An 18,676-nucleotide genomic window follows, 5' to 3' on the forward strand; every position below is an offset into this window, starting at 1 on the left:
AAACAAGTTATGGTTCATGATGTTTACACGGTCATAGCAGACTGCAATACGCTGACAGCTACAAAATCTCCCTAGAAGACATTGACTGATATCCAGACTAGCAACTGGGAAACTTGACAGTGCTGAGATAAATATTTTTATGTAATTTAGATAAAACTTTTTAAATTTAAAGCTAAAGAGTACCTTGCTCAGGGAAATCAGTGCATTGGAAGTGCACTAAAAATGTCCTTCTTTGATTTACATGTCTTCTACACCCAACAAAATTACATCCTCTTTGAATCTATGACAGATATTATTCTTTATTTACAGTTGGATGACTCACTGCTGAACTAATCTTTTCCATAGCCCCTGAATTATAACCTGTGTTCCAGTCCCTGCTCTGAATCAGGCAGAGTGGGGTTCTGAGCCCTGGTCTCCTGCATGAGTGCACTGACTATAGGGCAGGGGGAGAACACCATTGTTTCCTCCTCAGCTGTGTTTTATGCAGGACCCAATCTAGTAGGAGTGCTGCTAGGCAGTCTCTGGCATGCCTACTGCATTGGTCTCACAGGTAAGATAGGCACAGTTTGTGACATTGCACTCCATATGATTTTATAAAAATATGCTAATGACTGTGAATATAATGTAACTGGAATATGCTTCATGCAAAAGGTGTCTTGTGAGGTATTACAAAGCTTATAATCTACTGAGTGTGGTCATCCTATTTGTATGAATGTACCATTCTTGTATCTGAAACTAGAAATATGAAATATAACTCTGAGGTCCTATTGTAATTATGCAAAGTGTGGGCCACTAATGGTGGTTTAGAATCTTGATGGCTCCCATGAACTCGGACAATTGGTTGTAAATGGTTCTGCTTACTTGCAAGCCTTCCTGTGAGTCAGTCCAGGAAGAATGAAGGCTTGGGGTTTCACAGGACATGTGACCATGTGACCTGGTACTGGAATACATCTAAAATCTGTGGCTTTTCCATTAAGAAGGAGGGGTGGGGACCCAGAGAGACAAAAGATTCCTGACTTGTGCCAAAGCTATATAAGGGAGTGGAACAGAACAAAGGAGGCTGCAGTCATGAGAAATCCCCTAGTTACCACCTGAGCTGAAACAAGGACTGTACCAGAAGGAAAGATTGGGCCCAGACTAGAAAGGAGTCTAGTCTGTGAAAGAAGCTTATTGGAACATCTCTGAGGGTGAGATTTATCTGTAATTAGTTTCTTAATGTATTAGGCTTAGACTTGCGTGTTTTTGTTTTATTTTGCTTGGTAACTTACTTTGTTCTGTCTGTTATTACTTGGAACCACTTAAATCCTACTTTTTATATTTAATAAAATCACTTTTGCTTATTATTGAACCCAGAGTTAGTGACTAATACCTGGGGGAGCAAACAGCTGTGCATATCTCTCTATCAGTGTTACAGAGGGTGGACAATTTATGAGTTTACCTTGTATAAGCTTTATACAGAGTAAAACAGATTTATTTGGGGTTTGGATCCCATTTGGAGCTCGGTGTCTGGGTGCTAGAGACAGGAGCACTTCTTAAGCTGTTTTCAGTTAAGTCTGCAGCTTTTGGGGGACATGGTTCATGCCTGGGTCTGTGTTTGCAGCAGGCTAGGGTGTCTGGCTCAACAAGACAGAGTTACTGAAGTCCCAAGCTGGCAGGAAAAATGGGCTCAGAGGTAGTTTCAGTTCCAGTCCCTGCTCTGAATCAGGCAGAGTTGGGGGTCTAAGCTCCGGTATCCTCCATGAGTGCTCCAACCACTGGCTATGGGGCAGGGGGACACCATTACCTTCTCCTCGGCTGTGTTTTATGCAGGATCCGATCTGGTAGAAGTGTTGCTAGGCAGTCTCTGGGCATGCCTACTGCATTGGTCTCACAGGTGAGATAGGCACGAGTATGACTAGTTTATGAATCTCACTAGGGCTTAAGTGTGAAATAGGTGTCATCCTGCTCAGTGATGTCAAGATTTAGGTGGCTGTGTGCAAGCCTAGATGCAGATAATTAGGTGCCTAGGGAACTTTACCAGTGGCAACATAGGTGCCCAAGGGCTCTAGAGGTCTATGGTGTTAGGTTACAGCTGGGCAGGTAGTCTGTGAATGCCAGAGGCGCTAAATGTTGGACTTGGACCCTTAAAGTGGCAACAGGGTGCTTATGCCCCTCTTGGAAATCTAGCCCCATGTGTGTCAATTTGGGCACTGTAGTGAGGAGGCGTGGCCTCCCTTGGAGATGGACGGACTGACAGCCGCGAGTCGCCCCCCAGTGGGCAAAGCGTAGCTGAAGTCGCGTACCTTTGTTCGACCCCCCCCCCCCCCCGTAGTGTAGACCAGACCTTAGTAACGGCAGTCAGTATCATCACCAACCTAACTTCTCAGGTCAGATTTATGTACAGTTTTTTTCTGGATCCACATCATAGGTGTTTACTAAATTCTTTTCACAGTGCTTGTTAATGATTAATAAAGGAATATGCACATTGATTTTGGAATCTAACCTTATCTTATCACAACTACAGTGTCACTGCAAAGCACAGCCATGAAAAACAGTGAACAGAAACTACACTGAAACAGTTTCTTTAAGATCGTCCAGCAGAATGGCAAAGAAAAATAAACACTTTTGAGAGTCATTCAGTGTGTGTGTGTGTGTGTATGAGGAGTTATGTGCATCCAGGTGCCACTGATAGTAGATTTTTGTTCATGTGAGACTATCTGAGAATTTATCCAAGACTTTTAAAAGACAATCTTCACAGCGAAGGTAAGAAAACATCATCTGTATTTATTAGTTTAAAATGGATTAATGATTTTATAATGGATTTTTATAAATAAATCAAATAATTTAATCAGAATCAATCTAAATTGGAGTTAGTTAGTTTTAAAAATATTTCCTGGGGTTAGAAATGGCATTTGAAAAAGGCTTTTGGTTTTCCAACTGTGTGACCAGTTAACTGCTAAATATTCTGGCATAAGGAATTGGGTCAGAAATACAGCTTTAAAAAAACACTAACACTGGGAACAGTGAGCGTGGTAATATGTTGTTCTTGTATTCACGTTTCAGCTGTAAGTTAGGCCCTGAGCCTGCAATGAGCGCTGCTTGGGTGTGTCGTCATGTCCACAGAAGTTAGTAACACCACTTAATGCCCTACCGGAAGGCACTCAAATACTATGGTGGTGAGTGCGGCACAACAACCTTTATAGAATAAAACAGAACAGAACACGCAGAACCCCACTTACCTCACCTCCCATATAGAGCTCAGTCTTTATTCATGGACTAAAGTAGCTAAAGTTGGCATATCTTAGGTAGATTTACCTGGCCGTGAGGATGGCGGTGAGTTGACCACTGCCACTCCCCTGTCAACTCCGTTTCCACCTCTTGCCAGGTGGAGTTCTGGAACTGATGGCAGAGCGATCAGGGGATAGTGTAGATGTACCCTAAGAAGCTCCTAGGTACCAAAAGCTTGAGCTAAGCCTTAAATTCCATGTTTATTTTCAATTCATACTCATTTGTATGTGTCAGCCTTGATTCTCCATTGCTCTGCACCACGTGGGGTCATTTACCTCAGTACACGGTGGGTACAAAGTGGGTGTAAAATGCTGCCAGATTGGGATGGGCACATTTTATACCCAGTCAGTACTGGTGTAAACGACTACACACATTTCACAGTAATAGAGACTCAGGCCCCACATGAATGTAGGGGGCCAGATCCTGCACCTATTTATTTAAAAGTGTTCATCTGTGTCACTGAGTTTAATAGGTGCAGGAGCAGGCCTGGGATCTGCCAGTACAAGAGATTTAAAGCAAAATTGAGTCTTAACGACTATGCAATATTAAGTTTATAAGAGTAGCTGGTTGATATCTTTCCAGCTAATTGGTATGCTGGCTGAAAATGCTACTTTATCAAAATTGAGACTTTCTGTGGGAATGTATTAATTTCAGCAACATTTCATATAGAAAAAGAAAGAAATGAAGCATTTGAATAATGGCAAAATATTCTGTTCAACCTTATCAGAACAGAACATCTTGATTTAATATTAAAATGATTTTTCATTTCAATATTTTATATTCTATTATAAATAGCAATAGAATAGAATTTTATTTTAAAAGTCGAAACTGGAATGAAGCACTTTGATATTATTGAAACAAAATATTTTGATTGACCAGAAATGAATTTTCATTTTTGAAAATTTAATTAATCAGGTAATTATAATTTAGTTTCTATTCCAATTCAGAAGAAAAACAAAATCTGAAATCATGGAATTTTCTCAAGTTGCATAAAGTGCGGGTTAATAACTTTGGATTTGCTTCCTGGCCTGGAAATTTACCTCTATTATTTCTATTAATACTGGAGCTAATTACATGCAAACATTTTCAGATTTTGTGTGGTGAGAATAAATGCTGCAGATGAAAGAGAAAAGTTTCATTTTATTAGGAACTGGATCCAGTCTTTTTCAGATGTTTATTCACCGCACAAAATGTGAGAACCAGCATGTATCTAAAGTAAACTGAAATGCTTTCAGAATATATATATTTATATATATAAATCAAAAACATATCTAAGACCTTGAATCACTAACAAAAACACACACTAGCCTTTAAATTACAATTAAATGAACTGAAAAGGCATTTCTGTTGTTTGTTTATTTCACCTGCCAGGACCTGATTTCAGGGTTCTAGCTATTTTGCAAGAGGTAACCACAGCACAAATAGTTCCAGTGGGGGAGGGAGCCACATACATTATGCACATTCATTTAAGGGCCTTCATCCTAGGAAGTGCTACAGATTCATCTGAGGCAGAAATTTGCCTTTTCCACACAGCTATAATCACTAAATCACTACTGGTTATTAATACAGACCCTTAGCTACAGGCTCTTACTGTAACATAGCAAGGTACTGGATTTGTTCAAGAGAAATAAAATGGTCATGCCAGCTTTTTTCTCCATGTAGTATTGCTTTTAAAAGCAAAGAAAAATAAAACATTTTTATAGGGAACCCACAATGTCACTGCTGCGCTATTAATTTGTACAGGTTCCAGAGTAAGGGTCTGGCTGTCACAAAGCAAGGTCTATTTAAAGGCAAGAGAAGTTTGTTACAGGAAGTAAAAGTTGTGGCCACAGAACAGTGTCCTTTCATCCTCTTCCTGAATGCATGAGTTTAATTCCATAAAGTGTGCACAATGTGCAAGCCACGACAGGCAATCTAGGTCCCTCCGACATACTCCTTATAAATGTTAGGGTTACAATAAAACAAACTACAACTATTAGGAAACTGGAATTGTGCAGTGTATCTGTTTGGAGCTGGGGTGTGATTCCCAGCTTAAGCAGACATACTTGCACTAGCTTTCATTGAGCTAGTGCACTAAAAAATAGTAGTGTAGCTGTGGTAGCATGGGCAACAGCAAGTAGTGGCATGGGCTAGCTGCCCTGAGTACGTACTCAAGGGATCTGGATGGGTTTATGCTCAGGTGGCTAGGCTGTGCCACTGCAGCTACACTACTCTTTTTAGAAGGTTAGCTTGATGAGAGCTGGCAGAAGTATGTCTCTGTGAGCTGAGCCTCACAGACTCACATGTAGATGTGACCTGGGAAATGCAGTGCTAAGGTGGTACTTTCACACAGGACAATCCATACAACCTTAACTCTGCCCTCTTTGGGATGCCAGCAGAAGTTGGCTTTTGGGAGTGGGGGTATTTGTCTTTTCTGCCCTGAGTAAAGTGCAGAAAAATAATATTAGGACATACCCTAATGTACCAATAGCCTCTTTAATTGTCACTGCACAAATGGAAACCAGGAAATGCAGCTCAGTGTGTCCTGTTGTCTCTGTCAGTCAGCAGCTAGTAGTCTCAGGATCAATGGCACCACACAGAGCACACTGAGAGTCTTGTTGAACTATGTGACTAAAAGTTCTGAGTAGGAGCTGTGTTGGGCACAGAGAAAATAGCAATTTTTTGTAGGGGAAAGTAAAATATCGTGATGTATTTCCAGTTCCTCTTGGTTCTCTGCAAGGATAGAGCTAGGGTTGTGTAACCACCTTGTGTGCCAAGTGTTATCTTATCTGCACAAATGCAAATATCACCCATATTGTAGCCCTGTCACAGCTGGGAATATAAGAAAGGTAGATGATATTGTAACTGCAGGGAAACAAAACTATTAATATATAACTGACAGGTGAATGGGATTTGTGTGCAGCTGTGCAGTAATAAGACTAATATCAGTGCTTTTGAAAATCATGTTTTAACCATGATTCATTGTAGTTTGCTTGGTCAGTAATTCTCTGGAAACATAACCAATATGGGTTCATTATGGGTAGGCTAGGAAGCATCAGATTTTTATTTGGTAAATGTCAATAAACGTTGATTTCACTGGATACACATAAACCAAAGAAAAAAAATCCATTGGTAATAATCAAAATTTACTAATAGGCAAAGTAAGAAAAATGCTGCTTGAGAACGTATTTGAGTTTGGTTTAAGGATCTTTACTTTGTATATTTTGACAGCTGATACTGAACATCTGTATAGTCATGGTTATAAAACGTTAACTTTTTGAATCTCAACCTCTACTGTCATTAAAAAGTTATTGTCTGCCCCTCCCTGTTGTGTTACCCCCCACATAATTTCCCACAATTATGAAAATTTTAATAGATAAAAATAAATGCTTAAAACCTATAACTTTGTGCAACTGTGAAAATTTAAATGGATACAAATAAAAAATGATTAAAAATAAACATTGATATTAGCCATCAAAATTACAAATCCAACCCCAAAACTCAAATTCTGCCAAGCCTTGTTGTGAGGAAATAAAATGGGCTTGAAACCAGTGTGGATTCTAGCACAAAGCCCAGACAGAAGGGGTTTCAGAGGAGCACTATTCCCACAAAACCCACTATGCTGGGGATCCCAGAGCCAGCCAGAATAGCTTTAAAAGTGTGTGGTGCTGGTCAGGGCGGAAATGTACTGAGGGAGCCTGGAGCTGTACTCATTAAACGCATCCCAGGGGTAGCCTCAGGCATGAATCAAACCCCGTCCAATTACTTTAGAGAGGACAGTTACATGAGTGACCATAGAGTTCTTTAGTCTGCCAGAACACTAGCAGCAGCATGGGCGATGTCCTAAGAGTACACATTTGATTGCAGACAATTCAGAATTATTTCTCCCAGCTGCCCATGATCCATTTTCACTATATTAAAGGGTCTCCCTGACACCTTTAATCTTCTCAACGTGTGTGTAGTACAGGACACAAAGGGACAAATGTTTAAATGCTAGAGCGTCATAAAACCAGCAGCAACACATTACTGATTTCCTCAACAATTCTATATTGTGTAGCTTCCTTATAACTATCCAATGACAACTGCATGCCTTTTTGTCCTAGGTTTCGGGAGAAAATGCTCCAATGGATAGCCTCCAGAAATTTATCCCAGTCACTTTTATCCTATTTGCCTCACTAACAGGTAGGACACTTCTAATTCATGAAATGACTCATAATGGACACCATTCATAAACTAATTTAAAAGCACTGTAAATATCTATTACAGGAAGTATCAAATGTATGTTTCAAATAGTGAGTGAATTTATTGAATCTGCTTAGAAGGGATTGCTTTACCTTTCAAGCCTGAAAATACATCATGAATTTGGCTGGACCACAGTATGAAGGTGTTAGAAAGGGATACAGTGGGGAGGAGGGAAGAGGAAGAAGGTATAATGGAGTCAGGGAAGCAGATGCAAGGAAGATCGTGGCAGAGGGAAGGCAGACTTCCCCCTCCTCCTGCCTCTGCACTGCCTGGGGAAATGACACATCAGGCAGCAGAATTTCAGTAGGGAGCACAGGAGGAGATGTATCTGTCTGGGGAATTTATGAGGCTCCAGGCCTTTCCACCAGCAGGCGAAGCAGCACTAATAGCTGAAGGGAGAAGAAGAATTGTCCAAGCTGGGAATCTCCTAGCTACCTCTACTGGATTATTTTCTACAGGACGATATGTCTCCCTGCTGGTTCTCCCTAGGGGACTGAGAGGGAAAGAGGCAGACCTTACTACTTCAACCTCTCCCTCCCCTCCAGGGGAAATGGGAAACCCTTCCCCGCTCCTTGACTGAATCTAGGAGAAAGAGAATGGCCCTGTCAGGTCCCTCTGCCCTTCGAGCTTTCCATAGTGGGGTATGTGTCAGTGGGGAGAAGATAAGGCGTACACGGGTTGTTCCCATGCCACCACATTTACATGCTCACACTCACTTTGTTTGGCAGCTGCTTGGGGACATCGACACCTTTCACACATTTATTCCCTTATCTTCTATTTATTCCCTTATCATCTCTATGTCCTGTCTCTCACACAAGACACTACGGTGTCATTTCACCACGTCACCCTCTGTGATGACATAAAGCCACCAGAATTATGGAGCACCTCCCTTCCACTTTGATCTGCTTTAACCTCTGGTTACCTCACTCAGTTATCTCACAGAGACTTGAGCTTCCACAGCAGCCCAGCCAGCTAGGAGTGGTGGGCTAGCATGGCGAGGCTTACAAAGTGAAAACCAAGAACAGCTACACAGCAGCAGGAAGGAGGTAGGGGAGAAAATAAGGCACTTTCCCCTACTAGGTGACCAGTTGATAAAATACAAAAACCATCCCCACCTCACTAAAACTGATGCCTTCCCCGTGCCAGGATCTTCCTCCCATCTGATGCTTTGATTCCTTTACTTTTACCCCCACAGCCTCAGTCCTCCCAACTCCTGGGCCCTGGACCTTCCCACTCCCTCCTACTGCCCCTGCTCACTCACGCACCATGACAGGTCCAGGCCCAGAACAGGTGAGTCTGGCTCCTCCTCACTTGTCATCATCACACACAGCTTCCAGCCTGAGGCAGCAGAGCAACGTGCTCCTTTTCCTCTCTCAGCTTACTCCCTCCCTCCCTCTTCTTTCAACCTCACCTCAAGCAGCCACATCCAATCAGCTGGCTCCAGCTCTCGTTCCCCTCTCCTTTCCTCCACATCCAATAAATAAGCTCTGCTCCGATAAAGCAATGAATCCCCACACGTCAATTATCCTGGAAAGCAACTAATGTTGCCCTCCTTCCCCAAATCTATGTATGCTGCCCCACTACCTTTCTGCAGGCCCCTGTGCTATGGGTGGCCCATCTCTGCTCCTCTCCTGGGTTTGTAGAAACCCTCAGCCCCCAGCCAATCCTCCTTCTGCATCTGGTCCTTTTTCTTCTGTTTCTCCCTCCTCTATTCTTAAAGAAGCAGTGGCTCAGAGCCTGCTCTTCTCCCTCTCCTCTGAAAAAAGCCATGTCTCCATCTACTCAGTTTCTCATTTTGCTTCCTATCCTGAAAAAGCACTAGCAGTGCCTGAGCCACCCCTCTCAGATCCCTTCCTCCCCTCTCTCACTTTACACAAGACACAGCACTAGGAATGCTCCCTGTGTCCACACCTGGTGTCTCGGTGCTCTAGTGAAGGTGGAACAAATCCGCAGTGCTAACAGAGTGATGGGACTATTCCCTTGTCCCTTCAAACTGAGACAAGCTTAGTAAAGCAGGACATCTGGTGATCCTAGCTGAGTCAATAATTCACAAAGGCCTGTAACTCGGCATCATCCCACTAAACTGGTGAAGCTGACCCAGTGACCTCAGAAAAATATGTTCCTTCACATCAGCCCAGCAGGTAAGAGATGCTTAATCAACATCTGCCTTGAAATCATTCTAGAAAGCTAGAGATGAGTCAGTAATGTCAAAGTGGCGTAGCCCTTGACACCAGCATAGCAAGCTAGAGATGTTGAGCCAGAGGCCTCAAGCCTTGAAATCCTAGCCAGTTACAAGGGATGATTTAGTGAGCTCACAAAGGTCTGTATCTTGGCATCCTTCCAGCAAGCTGTAAGTGCTGAGCCAGAGACATCACAGAAACCTGTCTCATACCAACCAACCAGCAACTAGTGGGGCTGCGCCAGTGAGGCCACAAATACTTTGACATCAATCCAGAAAGCAAGAGTTGCTGAGCAGAAAATAAATTAAAGAGGAGAGTGTATGTGTGCGTGTGAGTGTGTGTGAGAGAGAGAATGTGTGTACAGGAGGTGGGGGGGGAGGGGAGAGAGTATAGCTCTCCCTCCTCTGCTAAAAAGAGGGAGCATTCCCCTTCCTTTCCATCTTTTACCTCTTATATGGCAGATGAAAGGGAGACTCAGCATGTGGGAGCATCTGTAGTGAGTGATAAAAAGAAAAAGGACGTGGCTCTGTGGGAATGCTTTAAAAATACTATAACAGAGATAGAAAAAATGATTAATGAGGAGGACTTGAGAGTAAACACATTTTTCCCACCCCATCCCTTGCTGTAATGTGTTCTGATGTGTTATTTATCAAGGACAAGGAATGTAGTCAGTGGTGGAGGGAGCAGAAGGAGAAATGGGCACTTTCTTCTCAATGCTTTCCAGATGCCAAAGCACCTGTTTGAAAATCTGATCCCCCTCTATGAGAGGAAGAGCAGGTGAGGACAGGAAAATGGTAGTAGGAAGGGATGGTTTTCGGACAAGTGTCTCATTAACTTGTGCACCATTTGCCACTGGCACTGTGTAAGTGTAAACAAAAAAAGCATTTATTTCTGAAGGAACCATAATACCTGTTCCAGTAAGTTTGTGTGACAGAATGGGGAATAACCTCTCATAGAACAATTGATATGCACTATGAACACCTTTGGATTGCCTTTGGAATATGTTGGATGGCTGAAACTCAGAGCTGTACCCTTAGGCTTAAGTGAAATATTCTTGTTATGAACTTTCATCAGGACTGATCCTTTAACAAACGTCTACTGATATGCCCAAGGCAATGCAAAGCTTTACTAACCCACACCTTATCACGCAAAAGCAAATGAATAATATGATTTCATGGAGCATTGTGCATGGTTTAGAGTTTTCTCCAGTGGAGAGTAATAAAGTGGGGCTAGTTGTCAGGGCAAGAATTTTCATCAGTGTATGGGGGAAGCTAGGTGCTGAACTTGTGTTAATAAGAATTGAACATATAACTCCCTGAAAAAAGCAATGAGAATTTAGTTTGAGGTCTCAGTTTTTCTCAATGAACATGTAAGATATTTTTCAGACAGTAAGGTGATGAAATTGATATTGAAGTGTATTTGCTGAATTAGGGAACACTGTACATTAGAGAGGAATGCTAATCCTGAGGTTAAAGCATTAGTCTTAGACTCAGAAGAGCTGGGCTTAGTTCCTGGTTCTTCCACGGACGTCCTTTGTTCCCAATCGGAAAAATAGGGGTAAGAATACCTCCTTTTCTATTTAGGTTGCAGAGTTCATGGCAGGGCTGTTTCTTATGATGTTTCTACATCGCCTGGCACAATGGAAGCTCATATTGATTTAGGCCTATGTCCTCCTGTAAAATAAATAATAAAAGTTAAAAAAACAAAGAGATGAAGTTTCTCTTTGAACAGGGCCGCCCAGAGGATTCCGGGGGCCCGGGGTCTTCGGCGGCGGGGGGCCCTTCCGTTCCTGGACCCGCCGCCGAAGTGCCCCGAAGACCCGTGGTGGGGGCCCCCCGCCGCCGAAGCGGGACCCGCCGCCGAAGCGCAGCCCGGTCTTCGGCGGTAATTCGGCAGAGGGGGGGCCCCGCCGTGGGTCTTCGGGGCACTTCGGCGGCAGGTCCCGGAAGGGAAGGGCCCCCCCGCCGCCGAATTACCGCTGAAAACCGAGCTGAACTTCGGCGGCGGGTCCCGCTCTGTCTTCGGCGGTAATTCGCCAGCGGGAGGTCCTTCCGCCCCGGAGCGGAAGGACCCCCCGCCGGCGAAGAGCGGGAGCGGCAGAAGCTCCTGCGCCCGGCCGCACAAGAGTTTGCCGGGCACCCCGGAGCGAGTGAGGGACCCCGCTCCAGGGGCCCTGAAAAACTCTGGTGGGGGCCCCCGTGGGGCTCGGGGCCTGGGGCAAATTGCCCCTCCTGCCCCCCCCTCTGGGCGGCCCTGTCTTTGAAACAACAGGTAAATGACAGAACATTTTTTGGCAGAAGATACAGGAGAAGGCATTTTAGTGTCTAACCACTCCTTAGACTCAGGATTCCCCTAAGCAATACAATGTGGGTGGGCAAGCAGTGGTACCATCTTCATGAGGGGCGGGCAAAATTTTTGGCCCGAGGGCCACATCTGGGTATGGAAATTGTATGATGGGCCATGAATGCTCATGAAACTGGGGGTTGGGGTGTGGGAAGGAGTGAGGGCTTTGGCTGGGGGTGCGAGTTCTGGGGTGGGACTGGGGATGAGGGGTTCAGAGGGTGGGAGGGGAATCAGGGTTGGGGCAGGGGGTTGGGGCACTGGAGGGTAAGGGGTGCAAGCTCTGGGCAGTGCTTACCTCAAGCAGCTCGCGGAAGCAGTGGCATGTCCTCCCTCCGACTCCTATGCGGAGGCACAGCCAGGCGACTCTGTGCACTGCCCCGCCCGCAGGTGCTGCCCCTGCAGCTCCCATTGGCTGTAGTTGCTGGTCAATGGGAGCTGCAGGGGCAATGCGCAGAGCACCCTGGCTGCCCCTAGGCATAGGAGGCAAAGAAGGGACATGCTGCTGCTTCCGGGAGCTGCACAAAGCATGGCATGTGAGGAGTGGGGCAAGCCCCTGACACCGCTGCTTGGCTGGAGCTTGAGGGCCAGATTAAAATGTGTGAAGGGCCAGATGCTGCCCCCAGGCCATAGTTTGCTCACCCCTGATCTACACTCTGTCTTGGGATTTTCTGTCAAGGAAAGGCACCTTTAAGTTATTGTGGGGATAGGTTAAATCAACAGTTCCCCCAGTGGATGTGAACACTCAGAATTCAATATATCAAAATTGTATAGCCCCACGGGACAGAGACAAGTTCTGTCACATATGTTTGTGAGGTCACAATCACAAGAAAAACCCTGGGTCAGAATGTTTGGTGGCTCAGAGAATTGTTAAGGATACAGAGTTTTTTTCACTTAAGTCAGTGGTTCACATCTGGCAATGGTCAATAATGACCAGAAGTCATGATAATCTGATGACTGTTGCTATAAATGGAGCATGTAAAGCTGGTTAGGGGTTTCAGTCTGATTCCTAGCTACTGTACCGACATCACACAAGCCACTGCTGTTTTAGTGATGTCATCAGCAGTTGTAGGTTAGGATGCCCTCAGTTAATAAAACATGTTACATGTTTACATATAATTGTGTTTCAGGACTTGAAACAACTGTAAGTTTAAAGCACTCCAGTTCACCTTTAAGATAATGATGCATGCTAAGGATAGCTGCAACTATACAAGGAAAAATGGGCTATTTCTGTTGAAAGGACAGTGCTTTTATAATGTATTTTATGATTTGGATAACTAACCGTAGAAGTGAAGTTTGCATTTGATTGGCTATTCTGTCGCTCATATACAGAGATATTTAGGAGACTGCAATGCAGTGGAAAGGCACAATGCTTTTAATGGAAACCTGTGAAGGCAACAAATCTCTATAACAGTCTTCCATGAACATAAAAGCAAATTGGTGTGTACAGAATCTTTTCTTTTGATGACTATTTCTACTGTCCTCCTCCTGGAGGGTTGAAGGAAAAGTGTATTTTCCCCCCTAAGGAAATAACAGTTTAAGAATTTGAGGTATAATGTAACTTTTCAAATGATAAATAAGTTAAAATTAACTGAAATCTTGTGCATAGGAACATTTTAACATATATTTAATTCCCCACCCATTAGTCTTCATAACTGAAACTTCTCCTCCAACAGAAGCCTTAACTCCGCTCTGTTGTGACACCATGAAAGGAAAAAAAAATCAAATGTGTCTTTAAAAATCAATTTAATCTCATCTGGGATCACAAACACTTAAAATGACTCAGTCATAATCACATTGTTTTTGCATGTTGTCACTACAGAGCAGGGTTCAGGTTGTTGGGTGCCCTAACTGCATTTCCATATGGTAAGTTGTTTAGGTTTCATTTAAGTTTAACTTTAATAATTGTGTATTTCCTAGGTTTATAACACTTGGTTTGGGGATAATACAATATCCTTGCAATGTATTCAACCTTAAAACTACTGATATAAAGTCAAGCTTCCTTATCCTTAACTCCATTTTAACATAGATTTTTTACTGGGAATTATTAAATGATAATGGGGATTTTAAGCTTTCTCCGAAACATCTGGTATCACTTATTGTTAGAGATATGTTGCCAATTAGAGGACTCAGTGGTCTTTTCTGATATGTTCTTCAGATGTCAAATACACAAAATATTCACGTGAAAAAGTGCTGTCACTCAGAGCCAAGTATTTTTGTTTTGTTGTCTTATCTTGCTGAATAGTCAAGGTAAGCCAAAGGCACCTCATTGACATTAGTGCTGGTATATTTACAATCTTGTTTTTTTCTTTCCAGGTTTTGGCTTTGGTTATTCTATTATAAATGGCCCAGCTAATGCAACAGTCCTAGCTGGTTCAGAGGCTCGGTTTAACTGTACTGTGTCACAAGGATGGCAAATTATCATTTGGCTTTTAAACGGGAATGCTGTTCTCACGACAATTCACCTTGGAGGAGCTGTTGTAACACTAGATCGCTTCACTCAGCAAAATTATACCAGTGGTGAGACTTTTACCTCAGAACTGATCATCCACAATGTCCAACAGAGCGATTCTGGTAAAATAGAATGCAGCATCCAACTTGGTATCCCCAACAGTTATGCCTTTCTTTCTGTGCAAGGTGTGTATGCCTTTTCATTTTTGTCACAGAATTTTTATTAAATTGTACTTAACAGAAATCCTGTGGCACAATGCCAAAATTACCAGTCTGTATGTGTACCGACTTTCAATGAATGCCCTATGTCTGCTAGATTTCTCATCTTGAAAGATGGATCAGTAATTTCATGTACAGATTGGCATTCCAAGGTAGACTGAGGCTGCCACTGCAAAAGACTTCTGTTGTGCTCACTTTTTCCTGTAGCAGCTCTTATTCTGTTTTGGGTTGTGTGAAAGTGCCAGAAGCCTGTATCAGTGCTGCCAGCCATCAGTCAAAAACAATCTCTTTTGGCCAGAGTCTTTATGGATTTTTTTCTCATTTTTGTACATAAAACATCTTTTGCATTTAAAGTAGATCTCCTTCCTACTGTCTGACCTAGGAATAGTCAGCCTCCACCCAGTTTGTGTTGGGGTTTAACATAGTGCAAAAATTTAGCCTGTGAGTCACGAGGTGATATCCTTCATGTGACTGCTGCTGTACACTACAGCGTCCAGGATACAGTAAACCTTTCATGTATATCAGACATCCTCTCCGTAGGCTTCCTCAAGTATCATTATTAAGAAAATGCATCCAATAAAATGGAATCTTCCCTCCATCTACTATTCATTTGTCCAAAAAAGAAGAAGCCTGATGCCCAGAGCATCACCTTTCTATAATCTTTCTGTGATAAACCTGAAGAACATCTCTAAGAGGCAACAGAGAAATAAAATCCTGATGACACATGGTCCTTTAGCTGGTGCAGGAGATATTTCAGTATGGCCAAAGAGTGACACTTCCAAAGCTTTCATTGAACAAATGGTGGAAAACTAAGTCTAGTTGTAAAGCCAAAATGGACTATAACATGGCCAAGAAGCTGCAATGGCTCCACCTTTATTTCATGTAAACAGCATCCCTATGTTTTACGTCTTCTATTTTATTTTCATTATTTTTTTAAGTTCCAAATTTCAAAATATGATTGATTTTTAGTAGCTAAAGATGATTTAAAACTGGCAATAAGACACCAGTGCAGTTAAATATTCTGAAGGAACAAATAATCTTTTCCCCCCACAGTTAATGGATCTTTGTTCATCAAAGATCACAACTCGACAGTAAGAAAGAACGAAACAATTGAAATTGTTTGTGAAGCCTTAGGATGGGCTCCAGCTCCAAACATGACCTGGATGATAAACAACTCTTTTGTAGATAAGTCCAGGTATGTTACTAACCACAGTCAAGGATCTAATGATCTTCACAATGAAGTGAGCACCTTAACTTTGACTCCGCTGGCCAATGAGACGCTGACTTGTTTAGCTTATATAGAAGCACTCCCTAAGCCCCAGAATGCAACTGTAACTCTTATTGTGCAGGAGTCTCTTGCAGGTAAGTGAACATTCTCTATACTATGCCTTTTTGTTTTGTTTTGAAAATCTTTTATTCCAGTTTAAGCAACATGACACCTGCAAATGTAACAGAATCAAACTCCAGTAAACAGTACAAATGTCACATAGTGTTAAAATCACTCCTGTCCTGAGAATCACTAAATTCTCTCTATTTCGAGCAGCACAAGGGAAGCAGAACTCTCCCTAATGCTCATTAAGGACTTCATTGGATACAAAATTGGATTTTCTGCCTTTTGCATGATCTCACCCCATGAATTTAGGCATTGAAAAAAATTGATTCAGGCCATGAAATAACAATAGATTTCTATCTGTCAGTCACATAAACATCTTTTGCTATGTCTTGTTTGCACAGGACTAAATCCTAATGTGAAATCTTGGCTCTACTGAACTCTGAAAGTTTTGCCATTGACTTCAACAGAAGTAGGATCTCACCCCTACTCACAACCCAAAGTAAACAGTTGTGCACAACAGAATGCACTTCACAAGGTTACACAGCAGGCATGAAGCTGTTCTGCCATTGCAGTTACAGCCTAGGAACGATACAGTGCTTGGTACCCACTGTGCTTCCTCCTGCAGGGTGCTGGCTGTTCCATCAGCCATGGATGACTGTAGAACAGTGGCATTCCAGCCGCATGCACTTTCCCAAGCTTCACTCCCACTCAGGAATTGCCATGCTCGATCAGACCAGTGGGCCAACTCGTCCAGTGTCATGTCCCAGATAGTGGCCAGCACCCAAACATATTGCTAAATTCCTGGCCTCACCAGCAACCTGTGGCAATTAATCCCACAGTTTAATATGACCCCGATGCCAGGGGAATCACCAATCAGATGGATAAGCTGAGCTGCCACCTGCATTGTGCTGCCTGAGTAGCACAAAGCCAGTGGAGCTAGGGGACAGGATCTGGCCCATAAGTGTATATCAGCAAACCTGTTTTTGAGGTAGTGATGGATGGTTTTCTGTTCCAAGTGCTTGCACAATAAGAACAAACCTCAACTGGGGCTAAGCAGCACTTGGTGAAACAGAGGGAGGAGGCATGAAAATGCCCTTTTTGGCCCCTCAATCTTGGGAATTACCTGGCCATTTATCCCCAATGCTGTAAAGCAGAGGAGTTTCAAGGCTGCTGGAACTAACACCAGCTGCTCATGGTCTCTAGGGGCTGTTACAAAAGGTGAGATTACTGGGGCACAAGGACACTTTTTTTCATCCTTCCTATGGTGGGAGCTGGAGGGGTGGTGTAGAAGCCCTTATGGTGACTCTGTGCCACCCAGAGTTTCCCCTAGGCAGAGGAGGTCCTTAAATCCATGTTTCTTTTAGTGATTGGGTGAGCGTGGACAAAAGGAGCTGAGCTATTGACATCAAGCTGACAGCTCTTTGACTGAGTTGGCACCCTTCGGAGTGTTACGTGATATGTGACTCATTCCGTGTTCTGAAATGGGTGGCACTGCCATGATGTATAAAAGGCATTCAGATACTACAATGATGGGTGTGGTATAAACACATAGATAGATAGATAGACAGACAGACTGGCTGGGCCTTTTACTTTAAGTGTGAGCCGTTGTTAGCAAGTTTCTCAGGACCATCTGCTTTGTAATGCAATTGAAAAAGGCCATTTTACTAGTTTTAATAAGACTTCCTCTAAGTTAAATTGCTTCTAATTACTGACTAAACAAAAGAGATCTGTCCTGAGGACTTAATAAAATGATTAAATTCCCCAGCCTACTCATTCTACAGCTATTGAGGCATCCACCCACAGTTTCCATAGTTACATGCTGTACATTAGAAAGGAGAAAAACAGATGTCACAGACACAATTAGTACATAATTAGCGATCATATAGGACCATCATGCATTCCTCTTTGGGAAAATGATTATGCAGTAACAGACACTCAAGATTTCTCAGCATAGGCATAGTTTGACGTCTATATTTGGAGGGGTGGCTCCAGTCAAGCCAATGGGACCGCACGTGGGGGTGAGAGCGGGCAAACTCTGTGTCTGCTCACAGGGGCACCATTTCGGATTTGGGGGGGTCCGCAACTTTTACCACGATTCCAGGGGCTGCTTAGGCAACTGAAAACTCTAATGTTTTTGCAGATAATTTAGAAATATCTGACAGGAGCACTGTATTGAATTCCTATATCAAGAAAGAAAATTAAATAAATATTAGACCCATTCAGCTCTAATACTAACATGTTCTGACATCTTGTGGCAAGTTGCTTATGGGACACTGGTTAGGTTTAAAATGGTAATGTATATTCCTACTCAGATACCTTTACTAAAGTCAGAAGAGATCATCGTGATAATCTAGTCTGATCTCCTGCACATTGCAGGCCACAGAACCTCACTCACCCACTCCTGTAATAGACCCCTAACCTCTGGCTGAGTTACTGAAGTCCTCAAATCATGGTTTAAAGACTTCCAGTTACAGAGAATTCACCATTTACACTAGTTTATTCATAATTGCACACGATATTCCAGATGAGGTCATTTGATCCTTTATTTCACTTGTAACATCTGAAAGGAGAGATGGCCAAAGTAAGGCTTGCTAGTTGAATTTCCTTGTGTTTTATTTAATGGCCGAGGCAAGGCATCACATAATGTTACATTGCGCCTGGCCCA

The 18,676-nt window shown here is 43.0% G+C and overlaps 1 protein-coding gene across 6 annotated transcripts in view; it reads left to right on the forward strand.

Moving 5' to 3' along the window:
• Positions 1 to 2,509: 2,509 nt before the first annotated feature.
• Positions 2,510 to 18,676, forward strand: part of IGSF5 (immunoglobulin superfamily member 5) — a 44,311-nt gene continuing 28,144 nt past the window's right edge. For 3 of the 6 annotated variants that reach the window (XM_045002503.1, XM_045002499.1, XM_045002501.1), the window contains exons 1-5: positions 2,510 to 2,742; positions 3,043 to 3,155; positions 7,350 to 7,428; positions 14,325 to 14,645; positions 15,732 to 16,040. In XM_045002503.1, coding sequence (XP_044858438.1) covers positions 3,150 to 3,155; positions 7,350 to 7,428; positions 14,325 to 14,645; positions 15,732 to 16,040 — 715 coding nt within the window. In that variant the 5' untranslated portion in view covers positions 2,510 to 2,742; positions 3,043 to 3,149. The remainder of the gene's footprint in view (positions 2,743 to 3,042; positions 3,156 to 7,349; positions 7,429 to 14,324; positions 14,646 to 15,731; positions 16,041 to 18,676) is intronic. The other 3 variants (XM_045002502.1, XM_045002504.1, XM_045002500.1) reach the window with 2 other exon arrangements.

This window comes from Mauremys mutica, chromosome 1, assembly GCF_020497125.1.
Source record: "Mauremys mutica isolate MM-2020 ecotype Southern chromosome 1, ASM2049712v1, whole genome shotgun sequence".
Taxonomy (NCBI): Eukaryota; Metazoa; Chordata; order Testudines; family Geoemydidae; genus Mauremys; species Mauremys mutica.